The following is a 20051-nucleotide window of genomic DNA, read 5'->3' on the forward strand; positions in this document are numbered from 1 at the left end:
CCGGCAGTGAGTCGACTGCCAGAGCGCCTAAATACAGCAGGTGCAATCACCGATAAATGGGTGGCAGGTGTGCAGGCGGCAAGCGAGAACACCTGCCCCCTGCTGTCAAATGCGGAACGTGACAATATGTGTGTATCATTATTCACATTTAGTTAAATTAGGATATTGTTATTGCAATCTATTTTCAGCAAATTATGTCGACATTTTTGCTTCATTATGTGACTCACCCCAAGTTACCACAATGCTGTCTTTGGATATCCTGCTTAATGACGTTGCACATGATGATTTTGCGTGTGCTCTTAACTTTTCTTCAAGTTGATTTCACACACACGTTCCACTTTCTTTCTGGACATGTCATTCCATGCACGGACAGGATCGTGATGTGTGATGAGGCTCGTGTGTGAAAACGCTCGGGGTATTTATCAAATACATGCAGCGGTGTGTGAACGGACTGCTCATCGACGAGTCCTTTTGCCTCGAGATGCGCGCGCATCTTCATGAAGTCACTGTTGTTTGCAAACATTGAAACAGGTCTGTAAGGACAGGTACAGTTCTGAGGGAGTTCAAGAAATGAGTGATTCCCTTATTTGAGAAAAAAAATTAAAAGAAGTTTAAACAACTAGAGACCAGTCTCAGTTTTAAGTGCTACGTCTTAAACAACAGAAAGGATGCACAGGAACGGATATATCAAAGAACAATCTTTTAAAGTGGCTACAAAACAATACATGAATATCAGTCTCTATTTAAATGATCTCATTTGGCGTATGGTTATAGTTCTATTTCCCCTAGCGAACTACTTCTGACATCCCCTCAGCTTCATTTGAACACAAATATGCTCAAATGTGAGTTTACAGCGACTTTTGTATGTAATACCATTTCTATGGCCCCAAACACATTTTGGGGCAAGGAAAGAGTTATTTGTTTGGAAGCTGGCTTCACCGCGGCTCATACTGGACCGTATGAATTGATCGCTCCACTTTGCCACATAGAATATGGCGGTGCTGTCGACGGAGTATGTTATGCTATGGCGGCGTTCATGTATAAGTCTATTGTGACACAGCTACTTCGCGCTGCTGCCGCTGGGTGGCACAATGCTAAAATGTATTACATTGCATGCTAAAATCTGAATCGAAAGCAAGTATTTTGACAGGTTACGCAAAAGATTACAGTTTTCCTTTACGCATATTTGAACTGATTGCAGTAATTACCAGATGCCAGGTTTTCTTTTTAATGGCCAAATTGCCATTTACCATTCAACACCTCCCTAAATCTCTCCAGTGGATTTATTCAAGATAAGATTAGATGAATCCGCTCAAGGCAACTTGGATTCGACTCTAGAGTTTTGGAGATCCACACATTTGAACACACTTCTCATGCATAAACAAGTTGTTGCCTAAGAATCTCTTGTGCTTCAGGTGAGATAGAACAGACCTGGGCCGGCTTATGGGTTTGCCAAGAGTGGAAAAGGAGAGGGGTGGGAGGATAGCTCTTGATAAAAACTCCACCATGCTCCCTTCTGAATGCTCAGAAAGTGAACACGGGAGAACATGGATACACAGAGACCAACAACAAAATCTCTTCCTGGCGTCTGATGTCAAACAGATGTGAGTTTGCTGGGGGGGAGGCAACCTTCAGTGAACCACCACGACACCTGAGTGTCATGTGGTCGAAAGATCGCAGTTCGACCCTGTGATAGGATTAAGGAATATTCGAGGGGAACCACCAGGAAGAGATTCAAAAGACTGGAGCTCACACTATTGTGTCCAATTGTCTGACGAGTGGACACACTGAACAGCAACAACATCTTTTTCACTACTCCACAACTTTGGCTGACCTTCGACTTTTAGCCATTACCGCATCACTTTGCCGGATCCACTGTACGGTGAGAGTGAGAAGAAGCAGCCGCTGCAAACCCTCAAGTTTTTGACACCCCTCCTCTCTGCTCCTGCTGCTTCTTCTGGTATACCTCCTTTGCCCCCCTACCTCCCATCTTTCAGCTCACCCCCCAACAGAGCAGAAAGCGTGAAAAATCTCACTAATGGGTTTATTTGCTGTCAGATCTGAGCCCATGTGTCATTCCCTCTGAGCATTCTGCTTGAAACATTTCATAGTTGAGTAAGCCTGCACCAAGTGGCCGAAGTGGGTTGAGGGGTGTGGGGACTCAATCACAGTAGTCAGTGTGACTGTCTCTTGGAGTTGCTGCATTCTTTTTGGCACCTTATCATCATTCAGGACGTCGGGAGCTGGTGTGTATCCTAGAATAGGCGCTTCTGCAAGAATATTCCGTCTCCATCAGGATCCTGGTGCAGTTTTGTGGAGATGTGGTATAGGACTGCTCCCCTGGTTGTGGCGATTTGCATTTGTTGGATTTACTGCATCTTGGATGGAGTGGAAGCTAAAAAGGAGAGGAAGAAGCTGAAAGAGACACCACTGCAGCACACAGAGACCTACAACATGACTCTTTCCAACAGCGAAGAAGAGTCTGGAATTCCCAAGGTAGTGATTGAAAGACTTAAAAACAAAGTATAATTGTACCATACTACTGTTGGTTTTTAATAACTAATATTCGTAAGTGACATGAACAGGTTTGCCACCATTTTGCAGCCGCAGAGAGGAAAAGTTGAACGGTTGCAGGGGACAGGTGTGACCTCTTAGGTCAAACCTCAGCAGGCCGCATCGAAATGTGTGAAATTCTTAATGGATGACTTCCACGGGTATGCCAGGAATGTGCATCGCTGAAGGGCCGATCAGAGCATCAATTAGTGTGAAGTCTAGTGTGAATATCCTCAAACTACTGTGGAGACAAAAAGGCGTCGTAATGTCAAGACAGGAATTTTCTTCTGTAACAAGCCCTGAAGCAAAGATGATGAGGGTTTTTGTTTTAGGTTGTTTGGGTGGTGAAGCATGACCGTGATATTTTATGGTCACTTGTCAGTCACATTTTGTCTTTCAACTTCAGCCGATGTCATCTTCCTCATACAGATAGAGTGTAGCGACATCATAGGTGAGATTGAGTTCTGTCAGAAAGGGAGACCGAAAATGCTCGGTGTGGTTTCACAGATCAGTGGTTGTTATCGCGCAGATCAGTGGTTGCTATCACGCAGTGTTTCAATGTTTACCTAACGCGTATTCGGCCAAATGTAGACGCACTTTGCAGTGGAATAGAAGACTTCTCCCCATTGTGTCGAAGCATTTTGTTCAAATCTTGCCAGCCCAGTGGTGCCTGCTAGCTGCTGGTGATTGTCGCTCTAACACAGGTGCAACACTGGCGGCCGTGCACAGGGATGACCCCAAAACGATCCACTGATGCCCTGAAAAGTATCATACCAGTGTTCCACCAGCTGCTTGGTGATACAAAGCCTGATGAAATAACTCCTGTCCTGGAAGGCCCAAACATGCATTTGCTTCAGCGCTTAGCATTTCGGTGCGACTGTGTGACTATGCCAATAGATTGGACTCATGTCATCAGAGGAGATTTCTCGAAGGGTAAATCATCCTTTGGCTTTGGCCATTGACGTAGACGCTTAGCCTCTGTTGCCACTCACATTCATAACACTTTTACCAATCTAAAAGTGCTTTATTAGATGGTATGTCTTGCTTGTGGTGCACTGTGGATTTGTCTGGCTTGGAGTTGACAACTCAGTGTCGAGAACACTCCTGGCATCAGCTGTTAGTCCAGGAGCCTCATGACCATGCCGACTCGATCGAGATTTTTTGAGGAGCTACCAAGTCAAATGTCATCCTTTAGTCCAAACCAAATATCATGAGGAAACTGAGGCAGTAACTGAAATCCTCCACAATTGGTCCAAATCCAAGGACGCCACTAACTCATCGTCATTAACCAAAGTCCCCACCAGATATTAATGGCGCATCATTTGACATTGTCACAGCTATTGTCTTCACTATGCCTCAGATATGGATAGTAACACCAGCAGCCTAGATCTTCAAACATGTTTGCGTCAAGTATACAGCCAATCCACCGCCAAGTCTTTCACTGCAAAAACTGCTTTGCCAGGGTTTTTGAAAATCCAATTTGAGACGCTGATGGATGATATCGTTGGTCACAGTCTGTGGAAAGACTCAAGAGGTCTCAGTGTGTCTTCAGGGCAGCTCTGATTGTGGGGTGTCCCTGCCAGGCTCCATCCCTGAGCCTTTAGGCTGCCCTCCTGAATTGAATTTTGACAGAATCCAGAATGAGATTGAAGACTCGTATAATATTTTTGCGATGGCAGGAACAAAAGTCACCAAAAGCCATAAAAGCCCGAGTGATGAGATCACAATGTTTTCCATAAAGCTGAGGCATAAAATCGATGACTGTTAACAAAATTCAGGGGACTTGTGCCTGTGAGTTCTCAGGCACAAGTACAAAATATTACACGCAGATGTTTTGTTTAACAGATTCTTTTGGGAAGTTCTTGCAGCAGATGCTCCTCTGGATGGAGGTGAAGCCAAGTAAGTAGAAGGCCAATGCTGATTAAGTATGTGGTACAGTGAATGATACCGACACGCTCGTTACGACTATTGGAAGCCCGCAGCAAGAACTTAAAACCATCAGTTCACAGGACAAGAAGAAATTCATTGAAACTGTCTGGTCTTAGGAGTTGGTTTGTTACTGGTGATGAATATTTGTGTGGGTTATCCACCATTTGCTTTCAGCCCACCCATTATGTTGGCATACAAAGCTCATGTCCTATATACCTGCTTTCTTTCCCATCAGCCCCTACCTTTGGAATCTTACTCCCGTGGAAACAAGCAGTGATTCTCCTTTGTATCTCTAAAACATCATATAGGTGGTTGTGGTCCGCTGCTGTGTATTTGGCTTGGGCCACCCTGTAAAAGCAGAACCAATGAAGAATGACCTTGTGTCAACTCTTAAGTCTGACAAGATTGTAACCCGCTCGAATTCCACTTCTCTGGCCCATCCAACAAGGTGCGGGGGTGTCTCGTTTTTTTAATTTAATTTTCCTCAAATGCCTTCCCAACATCCACCTACCTCACCAGAAGTCCAACATTGTAGGCCCTGTGCCATGATATAATTCCTGTGAATGTTAGGGTGGGTGGATATTTTGAGAACCGGGGCAGTGTTCGTCCCGGTCAATTGATTCTGTCATTCAAAGACACGGTCTGACTCCGCTGTGTCTGGGACATCCAATCGGGGGGTGGTGTGGCCCTGCAAAGTGGGCCAACCTGCTGTGTAAGGTCGGCACAAAACCCGTTAGAATGGATCCTGAAAGAGAACACCTTGGTCAGGATTAGGCCCCCCTTCAAATCCTCCTGTGTCCCTCCCCACTAATTTTGTTTTCATCTCCTACAACCAGAGTTGTACCAGAATTTCAATAATCTCAAGATTTTTTTTTTTACACAATTACATTTTTAACATCTCAAAGTGGAAGGTTTGAACACATTGAAACACTCAAAACTGGAGCCGTCTCGAGTCTACCCGTACACAAGTATTTCACTACCACAACAATGGCTAACCACCACATTTACTAATGTGTCAAAAAGATTGGAACATTACATATGTCACATTTCCAAACCACTCGTACAGTGACGAAATCTATTCAAAATACCCGGGAGCACAAGCCGATTGTCCATGTGCATGTGTGTAGCCTTTTATTCAAAAGTGACATTGTGTTTTTACTCGCTTTTGCAACTTTTGAACAAACATTGTTGTGACACCCTGTCATCTGTCTCTGAAATCTTTCAAAACACTTTCCAGTTTTTACAAGATCGTGGTCATGTTTTGTAGTCACTCCGAAAAAGATGCAGTTGAATGCCAGAAAATTGTTTTTGCCAAATGTCACTTCTGATGAGAACCTGAACTTCCATCTTCAAGTAAACTACAAAATGTGTCGCTGCTCTAGACACTTTTCTGCTTTCTGAGGCAAAAGTGTGCCCTTAGACAACTCAGACTGCTTATTAAATAAGTTTATCACTCGACACATGGCAAGGAAAGCAACATGTCTGTTCGAGGTGTCCTGGCATGAAATGTATGTTGTCAATCCAGCCAAACATTCACACCCCACATTTACCCCCGGCCTCATATGCCAACTGGAAACACTTTTTCAGGATGGCCAATCCTGCGTGTGGGCTGCTTGCTGTGGGCAAGCCTGAGATCATTTTCCCTTTAAAAGTCCTGTAATCACCATAGTAAGATGTGGCCTTGATAGACGTTTCAACGAAATCTAATGCTGCCCAACCCCTATTCTTGTCCCAATTTAAACTCTTAAGAGAATGGAAGCCTCATTGCTTTCCAAACAAAGGATGAGAGCAATCTGTCATTGTTGAGCGCTCTGAGGAATCTGCAATGGCTGTAATTGGGGTAGTCAAGTCAAACACCACACTGGCGTGTTGATAAATGGCTGGATTTAGTTTAGGGAGAGGCTTTTGTTTCCTCTCTCTCATTCCTGGTGATGTCTTTGTGACATTTTGGATCAACCTGAAAATAACCGGATCCACATCACACTTTGGATTGGCCGCCCGATGACGGCTGGGTTAGGCTGCAGCATGCTCGTGACCCTAGTGAGGATAAGTGGATTAGAAAATGGATGGATGGATTTTACAGGTATAACAGGTATGTAAAATGATTGTTCACACGGAACCAAACATTTTCTCGGTACCAGGATCTTTAGTCCAAGGCTCCTGTCTTATAAAATAGACTAAAATGTTTTCACACATCCATCAGTTTGAAACGCTGTCATACACTAATTCTACAGCTAGTATTAATGGGTATCCTATGTTTGCACGGCTGACCGTTTTCATTTGTGTTGTTCTGCTGTTGTCATGTCAACAAATGGCCAAACGTCCCAATTTTCATCTGTTTTCATTTAAAAACGTTTTTTTTTTTTAATGGTTCCAAATTTGCTCTGGTCCAGACTTGTGTATCTGTGGCATTGCCAGAAGCACCACTGAGCACGGTAAACTGTCGAGCAGATTCAAAGCCTCTCATCGGCAGGCAGACTTCTTGACACGTTCTCTCAGTTTGGGCTGTTGACTGACGAGGCCACTTCCAGGCACTCATACATCGGTAGTGATCAAAGATGGGGCCCCGGTGTTCTTTGTCAGCTGTCAGACTGGTACCAGGGCTCCATCCCTACTTGAACATATCGGACCAATCAACATGCAGTTAAAATTGCATAAGAAGAATCTTTGCACTTCATTCCACTATTTGGGATTGCACTCGCTAAGAATAAAGAAGAATCAAAATACTGTTGAACTCATCCTACTTTGGATTCCTGCCTTTTCAAACTCCCGCCTTCTGGTCTGCATGACAAAAAACTGCACACCTAAAGCACCTGACAATCTGACAGCTTCTTTCTCCGTTCCATAAAAGCAAACAATTAAATCATATGATCAATGGGACAGATTGTTTTGCACTCTTCTGTTATGCTGCCTTTATTGTATTTGTTGTCGTAGCATCGTCACTTGCATAATGTTGCCCTGTAAAGATGATTTTGACTACTTGGGTTCTATTTTTGTAGAAAGTGCAAGTATGCTATGCATTGTGATTTTGGTCTAGCTTACCGTGTTTGGGAATTTTGTGGAACACCATACGCTTCGCTGGGCATTCCAGGGGACTGAGGCTGTTTTCTTTTACAGACCCCCGGCGCACGTGATAATTTGGTGGCTGAAAGTAGACTAAACTTTAGACCAGTTCAAAAAGTTTTGGATGCTGGTGGTGGAGCACAATTTTGTAGGATTTCATTGTTGTGCAGGCAGACAAGTTGTGTTTTCACACATTCACTGGTGGAAGGCAGTCTCCAGTGCCTGCTTCACAGCGGCCAACTTTACATCATCCGCAAGTGGGGATCCTCTAACACTTCCTTATAAACGTACTTTGCACATGGCGATCTCCTGCATGGACTCCAGTGAGTCCGTTTATGCTTCGGCCATGGAGACCACACCTCTCCAGCGTTGAATTTGAAGGGAATGTTAGGAGTAGTTTCATTGTCCTTGAATCAAGTTGGCTGTGTTCACGCCCATTTCATGAAAATACCAAAAGAAAGAAAACCACACCCATGGGCACATTTAGTCCACATTTGACGCAGGATTTGCACTGGGCATGAAACTAGGAACCTATGATTTTGTTCACCAATTTCTGATGTACTTTAGGCTGCAGTTGCCATTGTCACCATGTAACAAAACAAAACAAATGCGCATGCCAAAGGTTTGTCCTCCCAAATTTTAATCCTACCCATCTTTTGAATATCCTATCTTTACATATATATGGGTTCCTAATCTAATGTAAAATATGTCAGTATGTTATTTTTGTTGTAGTTAAGTGTTGTAAAAAAAAAAACAATACAACAATAGCACTTTGATCCACATGCATGTGCAATTGCATGTTAGAAATCACGCAACAACGTACATTCCCATATTATCACAGTACTGTATTGTGCTGCCGACCAGATAAGTCTGGAATACCCAGAATTATGTATTTTGTGTACACAAATGGAAACAAAACTGTTTCTTAAAAAAAAAAAAGAGTTTTCAATTTCAAATGTTCTTATGTAAACAGCCTGAAAAACATCTTCCTTGATCCCTTGGTAACGGCATCTTTATTTGAAGATGACAGCGCATTCCATTGTGTTGGAACCATTCACAATAAAGAATAACAAGAAACATTATGGTGGAACAAGTGCATCATACTTTAAATAGGGATTAAATTAATTATGTGATAATTACTGTGATGCTCAGCTCATAAATTAAGGTACTAACCACTTTGTCTGTTGGCATTCATCCTTGAGCACAGAAAATCCTTGAGGGGTGAAATTGTCATAGTTTAATCACAATTGTGTGTGTTTGGGTATGTATGCGTGTGTGTGTGCGTGTTCGAACAGGCTGACAAGCTCAAGTGTGCAGGTCAATACCTGTTATTGATATGCTGTCTTTATTTGTAGGCAAAGCAGGCGCTATACCGATTCATATGTCTGCTTTATGACATAAACATATGACTAATGCGCAGCTTTGACTTACTTTTTAATTAGTGGTGTTTGTCTTTCCTGATGCCCCCATACCTGCTTCAGTGTTGGATACTCATATACGGTACCTTCAGCGACCATTTCTGCACTATAGAATATTTACATTTTCTTTTCTTGGGTATTTGTCTATGGTCATAAGCTATGGGTTGTGACTGAAAGAACGAGATCTCGGATACAAGCGGCCAAAATTAGTTTTCTCCGCAGGGTGTCCGGGCTCTCCCTTAGAGATAAGGTGAGAAGCTCGGTCATCCGGGAGCGGCTCAGAGTCAAGCTGCTTCTCCTCCACATCGAGAGGAACCAGAAGAGGTGGCTCGGACATCTGATTAGGATGCCTCCTGAACGTCTCCCTAGTGATGTGTTCCGGGCATGTCCCACCGGCAGGAGGCCCCGGGGACGACCCAGGACACGCTGGAGAGACTATGTCACCTAGCTGGCCTGGGAACGCCTCGGGATCCTCTGGGAAGAGCTGGAAGAAGTGGCTGGGGAGAGGAAAGTCTGGGCTTCCCTGCTAAAGCTACAGGGGTGTCTGCTAAGCGGTAGAAGATGGATGGATGGATGGATGGATGGATGGATGGGTATTTGTCAAATAGAATTGTAAATATTTAAGACAGTGAAAACATCCGCCCCCCCAACCCACCATAGGAAATGTTGAATCAAATAGAAATAGAAGTGATTTCTTCCAAGTCAAAATCAAGAAGCCTTTATTCACTAAAATACAAATAACACAAGGTAAGAAACAGAAAATGACAGTTGAGATCCATCAGTTCTGTGAAAATAATTGAACCGCTAACAATTTGGCTTTGCTAACCTTTATTTTTCCCCAATGATGTCAAAACAAAAGGATAGGTGGTACCATAGTGTTGAGTTGTCACTTTAATTTCACAGTATTTGCTGATCAATTTACAGCACTAAATGCTCATTGGCAACTTGTCATGGCACTCTGGGTTAAGACCCCCGTTGACAAACTCTCCATCTGATTCACTGTAGAAAATTGTAAGCCCCCTTTGGACAAAGTCAGTGGAGTATATGCTGTACTTTTAATGCTCATTAATAGTCCTATGACACTTAATACGAACGACCAAGAGTGTTAACCGTGCTGGCTACTTGGCTTGAGAAATATTGTTTGCTGAAAATCTTTTTGTCAATTTTTGGTTGCCGAGCTAACCAGTGATGATAACGTAATAATCCTCCTCCTGGTTATTAAAGACAAAAGAGAAATCCATTTTCTAGTTTTACACTTTTCATGTTAACAGAGACTGCTCGCTACTAAACAGACAGACAGACAGACACACACGCACACACACACACACACACACACACACACGCACACACACGATATCCCTTTAAAAGTGTACTTATTTTTAAAAAACTGTCAGTGGAAAATTACCACAAGTATTTTATGGAAATTGTATTGGGGAGCCATAAAAGTAGTCTCATATGTTCTCATTTTCATTGCATTTGTGTGTTTCCCAGCCTGAGAAGCACAACAAAAACAGAAGAAAATCCAACATGTTAACTTGTTTATTTAGTCTGCTGTCAGACATACACTCCAAATATTTGTGGGGGAAAAAGTGTTTTGATTCCAGGATATTGAGATGGCAAACAAGAAAACACTTTTTATTGCAGTGGAACAAGAGGCAGGCAGGACTTGTACAGTGCAAAAAAAATGTTGTGTTGGTTTTACAGATAAGTGATCTGCGTCTTGCTGCCAAAACGAAACAAATTCCATTTCAGACGACTCACCTTTCGTGGCTCGTCTTTATCTCCTCGTCTATCTCGACCGCAACGATTTGACATTTGGTTGAAAGGCTGCTTACCATGAATGCAATTGGAATTCATTCAGGCTCTCATTTGACATCAACCAAAATGCACAGTGTTGTGCATGTAAATGTTGTGTCCAGATATCTTGGAACGTTTCATGTCTGGCTAATGGAGGCTGTGCAGTAACGTGTCACAAGTGAGTTATTTCATATAAGTACGCAAATTGGAAAGTAAACGAACAATATTAAATCATATAAAGCCTGGGCATGCAGTACAAACTATTACAATGTGTTCTTACGTTACTATAAGCAAATGTGGACAGTCCGCCACACTTAGATGTTTTTTTTTTTCAAACCGTCTTGCTCAAGGAACATTCCACATTCTAAGAAATCATTCACTTTGTTTACATTTGTCTGAGGCTCTTCTGGAAAATAGGATTTGACCAAGTGAACTATCTAGAGGGAATGGTTTGGGAGTACAGTAATAGACTGTTTTGAAAAGACCGAACTTATGGGTAAATTGCTAAATCAAAAGTCTGCATCTCATGAAGTGCAAAGACATTGTGCAAGGGATAGAATTCGAATTAAATTATGATAATGAACTAAACTTTAGTTTTACAAATGCCACATCACTCTGCAGGCTATGTGTTGACACAAAGTCGTATCAGATAAGTAGAACCAGATATTTATTTTTCTCCTGGTGGGGGAAAAAGGGTGACTTCTGTTGTTATTGTGGATGATTCATTTCCATCAATATCTTCCCAAGCATATTTAATCTCACTAGCTTTTAATTTGTTTGCTTGTTTTAAAACATCTTTTTCATGTATTGCCATCGTGCTTTTTATCCTGAAGCACACTGTTTTGTGCTTGCCATATGAAATGTGCTCTCCAAATAAAAAATGACATTGACATTTGGTGGTTAAATGAAGTGGAGGCACGGAAAAAATCAATTTGCCATATTATGTACAGCTCTTCACATGTTTCAACTGTAGCTTTAAAAGCCACTTTGTGTTTGGAAAAGGCCAGGCTCTAATAATGCATATTAAGAGTGCTTTATTGCCGTGTTGGGAATCAAGTTTTATTATTCTAAGAAATTAGATTTAGTTAGCTAAACCTGCAAAATTTTCAGCAACATTTTTTTTTAACTGTTCCTCCTTTGCAAACCCAAGGTAATTTTACTTTCTCGTTGCAGGTTTCTGACAACCAGAGAGTGGATCCATTGGGATCATGGATGGACTTTGTCAAGCGACCAGTTGGCAACTACCCAGCAAAATGTCGCAAAAGGAAAAGACCTCTGGTAAACCCAGAAGATGGCAGAGAATGTCATAGTGTTAAAAAAACACACACACACACACACACACACACACACACACACACAAACACACAAACAGCCTTTCGATCAAGCAATCAAGTTTGCTTGTCTTTAATCATTTGTCCACAGGTTATATGATGCAATACGATCAAACTGGAATTTACAGATCCATTCCACAACACTGTTTGGCATTGGTGTATGGAGGACAGTGGTAGGCTACCCAAAAGGTGGAGCTAGATACAAATTCCAGAATGGGAAGAGGACAAATAGGCTACCAAAAGCCTTCCTCATGGAATAAAGAGTCACACCTCATGAGGAAAGTTGCCTTGCGTTGTTGTCCTTTTTGCTCACCATGCGTGACCTTTCTCTTGTTGTTCTTATCACTATCGCGCCGACACGCACAGGACACATCAGGGTTTGATTTGTGACTTTTATGACCTGCTTGGTTGCTAATGTTTGGTTTCTGTCCTTCATTAGCCAGGCCCACCTGGTCCTCCAGGTCCTCCGGGACCACAAGGACCACCTGGCTCACCCGGAGCTGAGGTGACCCAGGAAGTTCTTCTCCAAGAGTTCAAAGAGATGATAAAAGGTAGGAAGCATGTTGGTTGTCCAGCTGGTATAGGGCTCATAACACGCCGGGTTCAGATCGTATTAACTGGGCCTTTGTGGTGATGACCTTTGTGTTTCTAACAGAGGCTACAGAGAGACGGACCGGGGCTGTGGATCGTCAACCCGCTTCCAGCCAGCTTCCCGTAGCCCTCCTCACGCTGCAGGAGGGCATGACCTCCTACCGGCGAATCGATGAGGCTTTCCATTGCAAACTCAAGGGACCCGTGGTGGTTGACAAGAAGACTTTGGTGGAGCTCCAGAATTTTCAAACAGTATGTTGCAAATGTTGACAACTGCATCCAACTCACTGCATGTGACTCAAGTCATAACTCGAAATCTGTGATTCTCAACTGGTTTGTCAAGGTCAAGGAGCCATTTAGGTGGGTAAAAAAACTACAAGCTGGTCCTCGGTTTACAATGTTACCTACATTCGACATTTTGAGGTTACAGATGACATACTTACTTTTTTCCAAATATGTTTAAACACAATAGGATGAATAATTTATTGCAGGGTTTGACTTATTTATTGTCATTCCTTTTGATAACGTGGCCATAATCTGAAGAATTGTCCAATCCTTCTGAAAGAAACTGCTTTTCAGACTCATTTGCGTCACAGTGGTAAGCCAGTAGAGGGGAGAGACTTGTGTTTGTTCGTCATTGTTTAGTTTGTGCGAGGCATCCTCCCCTCAGTGGTAACTGGCACTGGTAAAGCCTGAAGTTCCAACCAAAGACCAGCCAGTCAAAAATATCAGTTCAATTCCACACATCACTCTCTGGACGGCACACAAAAGGCACTCTGTCTGTGACTTGGAATAAAGTTTGGAGAGGACAGAAATAGACACTGTAAGAAACAGCTTGCTTTAGTGGAAGAAGCCTGTTGACGAGGCGGGCATAGCAGAACCTTTATAAACGGACGGAGACAGGCTGGGGGCTAATCGTGTGGACTTCTGACATACCCGGATAATTGAAAAACACAAGATCCTACAATGAAGCCCTTTAGTCCGTTGGAATAAAATATTAGTTTGCTTTCCTCTGCTTCGTTAGTGATCGACGTACAGATGCTGACCGTATCAACCTTTGCGAACAATAATCTGAAGCGGTTTCCTTGTGGTCTGAATCCAACTGGAAAAGGAACCAGTCATAATTCAAGTTACCCTCAACATCATAATGGTGACATAACAACATGTAGCTGTCACTTGAAACGGTTACATACAAATACATCAAGAAACAAAAATTACCAACCCTATTGCAGGAAAAAATGAAAATAATAAGTGGAGTCAGCACACTGTCAACACATAAGCAAAAATACTTCTTCAGTTCTGTTACATTATCCCACCACCCCAATCAAATCACTGTTTATTTCTAAAAATGCCGCCTCTGATTTGACTTTGTTTTCAGCCGCCAGCCAAGGGAGCCTTCTTGAGAGGGTCAGGCATGGATCAGTCTACTGGCAGATTTACCGCCCCCATCACAGGGATCTACCAGTTTTCTGCTAATGTCCATATTGGTAAATCAAATTCCACAAACCGCTAAAGATGCAGTTAGGAAATTGGTGGCCACCCGTGTTGCTTCATTGCTAAACCTCATTGCAAGGAACATTGATCATTGAAATAAACATTGATCATGACTGAAGTACTGCACACAACTCACATAAATGTAAGTGTAGGTTTGCTTGGTGGTGCACATATAGAACCGCTAAATTGGTTAGTTGAGGTCACTAAGGCAATGCCAAATGTGCTATTTTGTTTATTTCAAGCCAGAGTAGCATACAAATGACTTGAATAAGTGCCACAATTTGTAATGTAAATACAAGAGTGTTGCTTTGGAGGTAACAACACATGTGGACTTTTTTTCAGATCACAGTGAGGTGAAGAGAAGCAAGACCCAGCTGAAGGCCAGGGACAATATTCGTGTATTAATCTGCATCGAGTCACTTTGCCACAGATACACGTAAGTGTGACACATTATGGCTACTACAGTGCGCACTCTAAACACTATCCATTCTAGCATGTTGATGAAATTCATACTTTACAGATAAAAAAGGGCACATTGAAATACTCACGATGAAATAATGATATATAGTGTAATAATCAGTTACAGGAACAAACTGGAGCCATCATGAAACAAAATGCCCATGCAGTGTATTCTGTAACATTTTAACATCCTTACCCTTATACAAATTCGGTTTACGGTTTTGAAACACAAAAGAAGATGTGAAGTAAGCCATTTTTAGCCATAGCTGCTACATTGCTAGCACGGCTTATTCATGATGGAGTGTTGCATTGTTAGCTTTGTTTTATCTCGAGCTGTCTAATTCCATCTTTTTAACTTTAGTTGCAAACCGCAAGTAAATCATTCGACCAAGGGAACCGACATTGATGGCTGTTAAAAGGATGCATATGCTATACTGACCATCGCACATATGAGGAGTGTGGCTATTTTCTTTTCACATTTATACTGTACGTGAAAATAAACATGACGATGTTCTGACTCAAATCAGAACATTGTGTTTCAGTGTTCGTTTTTAACGGCCAATTCGTTCAACTCTTCAACTAACCACAGATTTGTGCACAGCCCTGGTGGAAACCAAGAATCAATCCTGTAAATTCAAGGCACGTGCCAGCCAAAATGGTGTCACTCTTTTCTGATGCAAAATGGTCATTGCTACATTGGTCTCTGCCTGCCAGTGACAGTCCTTTGGGTGGAATCATCCTTGTTTATACTTTGGATTCATTCAGTTGTGAATGAAGCCAGAGGTGGCCCTGTTTGTTTGTTGTAATTTGTAAGATACTAAATTATAGAATCTCTTGGGAAGGGATGAAAGGACAGTATTGTGTGTGTGGGAGAACTCGTAAGCCTCTTCTGTTTAGAGATAGTCTCACCCTTGATGTCGATGGCCTCCCTAATTCCTCTTCCAAACAATTTGTCTTCTCTGTCCTGAATCTGTACATTTCTTTTTTTCACAAGTGCTTTTTTCCTTTGAGGTGATGGTAGGCTGTTGAAGTTATGAGCGGAAGAGCTGGCCTTTCTGTTTTGTGACACGGTCTTGCTCAGGTGTTGCTATTGGGGAAACCAAGCAGCCATTGAGAAGGCACAGGTCACATAATTTCAAAACAACAGCAAAAATGAATGTTTATCAGCTGCAATATAAATGTCCTTTGCTTTGTCCACCGATCCATCCATCTATTTTCTAATCCGCTTATCTTCATGAGGGTCGCGGCGGCGTGCTGGAGCCTATCCCAGCTGACTTCGTGACCCATCCTGAACTGTGTGCCAGCCAATCGCAAGGCACACATAGACAAACAGCCCTTCGCGCTCACAATCACACCTAGAGACAATTTGGACTTCCCAACCAACCTGCCATGCATTATTTTTTGAGTTTGGGAGGAAAACGGAGTACCCGGAGAAAACCCATGCAGGCACGGCGAGAACATGCAAACTCCATACAGGAAACCCAGAGCCGGAATCGAACCCTGAACCTCTGCACTGTGAGGCCAACGTGCTAAAATGTTTATTACCGTGCCGCCCTTCTTAGCTTTGTAATCATTATACGTTATACGGTATACAACATATGTTGATAAGGATTATCAAATATTTTCTGTTGTCATTGAGTTTTACATTACTGTACCCAACTTCAGTGGAATTGGGGTTTATATAAAGACTCCTAAGCTTTACCTTTATGAGCCGGCACTTCAGACAGTCTTACACACATCCCCTCCGCCCTCGCCAATATCAAAATGCAGAGAATGTGCAGTCAGTCTTTTTGCGATGGCGGTCGATGTGAAGATGAACGTAGCTTGATTTGCCATAAAACATGCTGTAGATTGCACTTAAAATGAGCCAGTGCTTCCCGCTGAAGAGATGTTTGCGGCTTGCTTGGATAAGATAAGATAAGCTAAGATAAGATAAGATATCCTTTATTCGTCCCACACTGGGGAAATTTACAGCCTCCAGCAGCAAGAATGTATGTAGAAAGAAGAAAGGAGAAAGAGAAAAGACAGGAATATGTTAATTCTATTCAAAATGATATAAACATAAGTTTAAAAAAAGTTTCCAGATTGCTTCTGACCCCCGGTGTCTCTACAATATGGCGTTGATGCAAATATGCGTCATTATGCCAATGTGAATGCTGTTCTCAAAATATCATGGTTTTCTTGCAGCTCTTTGGAGATGATTGTCGGCTTGGAAAGTAACAGTCGGATCTTCACTGTGAGTGTTCATGGACTCCTGGAGCTGCAGGTGAGTATCCTGTCGTATCTTCTTAATTGACCTCGACTTAATTCGGTGATTTCTTTTGGTCATGGATGAACATGGGAAGGACGGGCATTTCACTACATTGAACGGCGATAGGGCAAACCAATGAACTGATTAATTGTTCGTACTGATATTATTCTTGATGGAATCATAAAATATCTCTTGTTCTAAACTCCTGTCTGGCTGACTGACAAATATAGCTCAGGGAAGCTGTGGCAGAGTTAGTTCTGGATGCAGCTTGCCTTCTTATAGCTGATGTTATGTTCGTCTCCTTCAAGTAGAGTGTGGACGTTAACATTTTTCAAATGTAAGAGACCTCTGACAAATGTGGTCCCCTACTACTGGTCCACGACCCATAAAAACAACAACAAAGGCACATGAAAGTGTGGCATGTTGTGCTGCCTCAAGTTTTTAACACAACGTTACACAAGGGAGGAACCCAAGACATAAAAAAACAAAACAAAACATGGATTTTATGTGGTTGTTGGCTTCACCAAAATGATCAAGGTGATAGATTTTTTTTGGTAACTCGGCTAGTCCATCTCGCTGCCCATCTTTAAAGCCCTCCTCAAAACCCACTTGTATTCTTTGGCGTTGGACTCAGCATGATTTTACTGCTTGGTGCTTTCTACCGCCTTTATTACCATTTCGTCTTACTGTTTATTGTGTATGTTAAATCGCTCCATGTACAGCACTTTGTATGCAGCGATGGATGTTTGAAAGTGCTCTATATATACTGTTGACTTGACTTGACTTGACTAGTTGTTTGTTTGTCTTCAACAAGCACTTCCAATTGTCACTTCAAACTTCATTTTGTGCTTCTGGTGTTCTCCCAGATGTTCCATGGTAAAACTGAGCAGCGCACAAGAAGTGGAAAATCACTCAGGATAATTGGATGTTTGATGATTTTGATCATAAATATGAGAAAATACTCAAATGTGTGCAACCTAAGCTAGACAACAAACGAGTCATCTGACTTAACAGCACTTTTGCTGGCTGCTGCCAAGTCATGCGCTTTGTTTTTCTTTGCTTTTGATGAAAAATAATTTCCCCACATTCAACATAATTCTTATTTGACAAGTAACGTTTAAATTCCTTCGTGCTGGTTGCATCGCATTCAATCGTAACAGTGATGTGGAAAGAAAATCTTACCAAACATGTCTTCAGTTTAGCATGTATGAACCCGCATGACAACTGATAGCGACATGGCCTCTTTTCACCTAGTGCAGAAAGATAATGAATCAAGATTGTTATCTTGTAAGAAATTAAGTATCAACAAATGTTGCCGTTTGCTCCCTGCTCTGTTGATAGTCATGCATTAGCTTCGCTCAATGTTATATAGACATTATTTACCCTTATTCCTATTTGCCTTTTTGCTCTTTTCATTTGACATGTATGTTCAAATATGTCTGCAATGTATTAATAAACTGGGTTTATTTTTTTGTAATTTCACAAATTGAGATGTGTTTTGAACATTTTAACCCTTACATACAGTTCTAATTAAGAGTGGTTAAACTTACTAAACTGAAGAAAAAGTCAGACACAGTACCTGCAATGGTGAATATAAAAGTAGACTTAAAATTTTCCATTAACACATTTTAATAACTTGCGACCAACAATTATAATGAGGCTATTCTCGACCCTGGTCACAAGTGACCTGGAACATTTTTTTTCTTGACCAGTCTAAATCTTCCATGTCACATTGTATAATTCCAGTTTAGACCATAATTTGCCCAGGCCAGCGGATCTGTGTGAGAGAGTGCTGCGCCGCTGTGGGACGAGCAGACTTCAATCAATGCCCAATCAAAGCGGCTCCTGACATAAATGTTTCAAGCAGATTGGCCACGAGAGTCTTGCCATGGCGAAAGCATGCGTCATGAAGTGGGCACTTGGAGACCACCCTCAACCCACAAGCATTCATTTGACCGCCCTATTACTGAATATATCATGATTAAAAAAGTACAATACCATATTACGAGTGTTGATACGCGCTGTTCACATATTTATGAATGAATATGTTGCGTTAGACCAGCAGCCCACCAGTGTTAGACATGGTTTGAGCTGGCGTAAGGTTTAGGTTGACTTTCTGCCACTCAACCATGCGCATCTCCAAGACACAAGACGTTTGCGCCGCAGCGGAGTTGCCCTGTTTATGAAAATAGAGTGCTACTGTGCATGCAAAATGAACAGTATGCAAAGTTTAAATGCATTATAATGAGTTGAGATGTATTCAAAGCAGTTGGGTGGGGGTAAAATTATGAAAAAAAAAATCTAGGTCACGGATTCTCACTTGTAGTGGGTGGGTTCTGGAGGTGTACTGTTTGGACTTATGCATGACACAATTTGTTGCCCACTTGCAGGCCGGCCAATACACCTCCATCTTTGTGGACAACGCCGCCGGGGCCTCCGTCACGATACAGAATGGCTCCGACTTCATGGGCATACTCCTTGGCGTGTAGCGTTACCTAGCGGGAGTCTGCTTTGGTTTTCCTCAAACGACCCGCTCACGAGCACCGCCATGATGGCACATCGGCATTCCGGCAAGTCCAAGCTGACTTTTGACGCGATCCTGTGTGCTAAAGTGTGGGTTGAAGGGGTGGGGCTTAAGTGAGTTGTGGTTTCTATTTCACCGCTCCGCTTCTTGGACAAACGCGTGCTGCTACCGCAGTAAAATTACCTGCACATTCAGCATGTCACTGTCATGCTTGTTCCGTAAGTCTTTTACCTAAAGCATAGAACCAACTTTATGAATTGTCTCTGTGTGTGTATATATATGAGTCATAGTGTGTTTTTAGTTCATTTACTCAACATTATAATCCCATGTTTTATTGACATTAACTGTGATGGTTTGACAACATGGCGACAACACAACATCGAACTCTGTTTTAAGGGTGTCGTTGTCATGGTAACATTCTTGTATGTCCCATTAATGTTGATTTGAACCAGCCCATTTGTCTCATCATATACTGTTTTTCGACGACTGTTTATTAAATTTCCTGTCACATATTTGTAATTTATCATAACTGCATAAAGTTGTTTAGATTTGTACTTGATGATATTTATGTTTGAGAAAATGTATCAACCTTGTGCTATTTGACTGTTAGATTCCTACAGTAATAAAGATATATCTTTTTA

General features: G+C 42.1%; 1 protein-coding gene across 1 annotated transcript; it reads left to right on the top strand.

Annotated features, from left to right (window-relative positions):
• Positions 1-1425: 1425 nt before the first annotated feature.
• On the top strand, positions 1426-20051 carry c1qtnf12 (C1q and TNF related 12). Its single transcript, XM_052059534.1, has 8 exons — positions 1426-2496; positions 11934-12038; positions 12531-12642; positions 12747-12934; positions 14061-14169; positions 14519-14612; positions 16823-16901; positions 19277-20051. Exons 1-8 carry the CDS (start codon positions 2320-2322, stop codon positions 19373-19375), a joined length of 963 nt encoding a protein of 320 aa, XP_051915494.1. The 5' UTR covers positions 1426-2319; the 3' UTR covers positions 19376-20051.

This window comes from Hippocampus zosterae, chromosome 2, assembly GCF_025434085.1.
Source record: "Hippocampus zosterae strain Florida chromosome 2, ASM2543408v3, whole genome shotgun sequence".
NCBI lineage: Eukaryota > Metazoa > Chordata > Actinopteri > Syngnathiformes > Syngnathidae > Hippocampus > Hippocampus zosterae.

Coding starts and splice junctions, on each gene's coding strand:
- c1qtnf12 (XM_052059534.1), top strand. CDS start 2,320: ATGTGGTATAGGACTGCTCCCCTGGTTGTGGCGATTTGCATTTGTTGG. Junction 12,643..12,746: donor GTTCAAAGAGATGATAAAAG/GTAGGAAGCATG, acceptor TGTTTCTAACAG/AGGCTACAGAGAGACGGACC. Junction 16,902..19,276: donor ATGGACTCCTGGAGCTGCAG/GTGAGTATCCTG, acceptor GCCCACTTGCAG/GCCGGCCAATACACCTCCAT.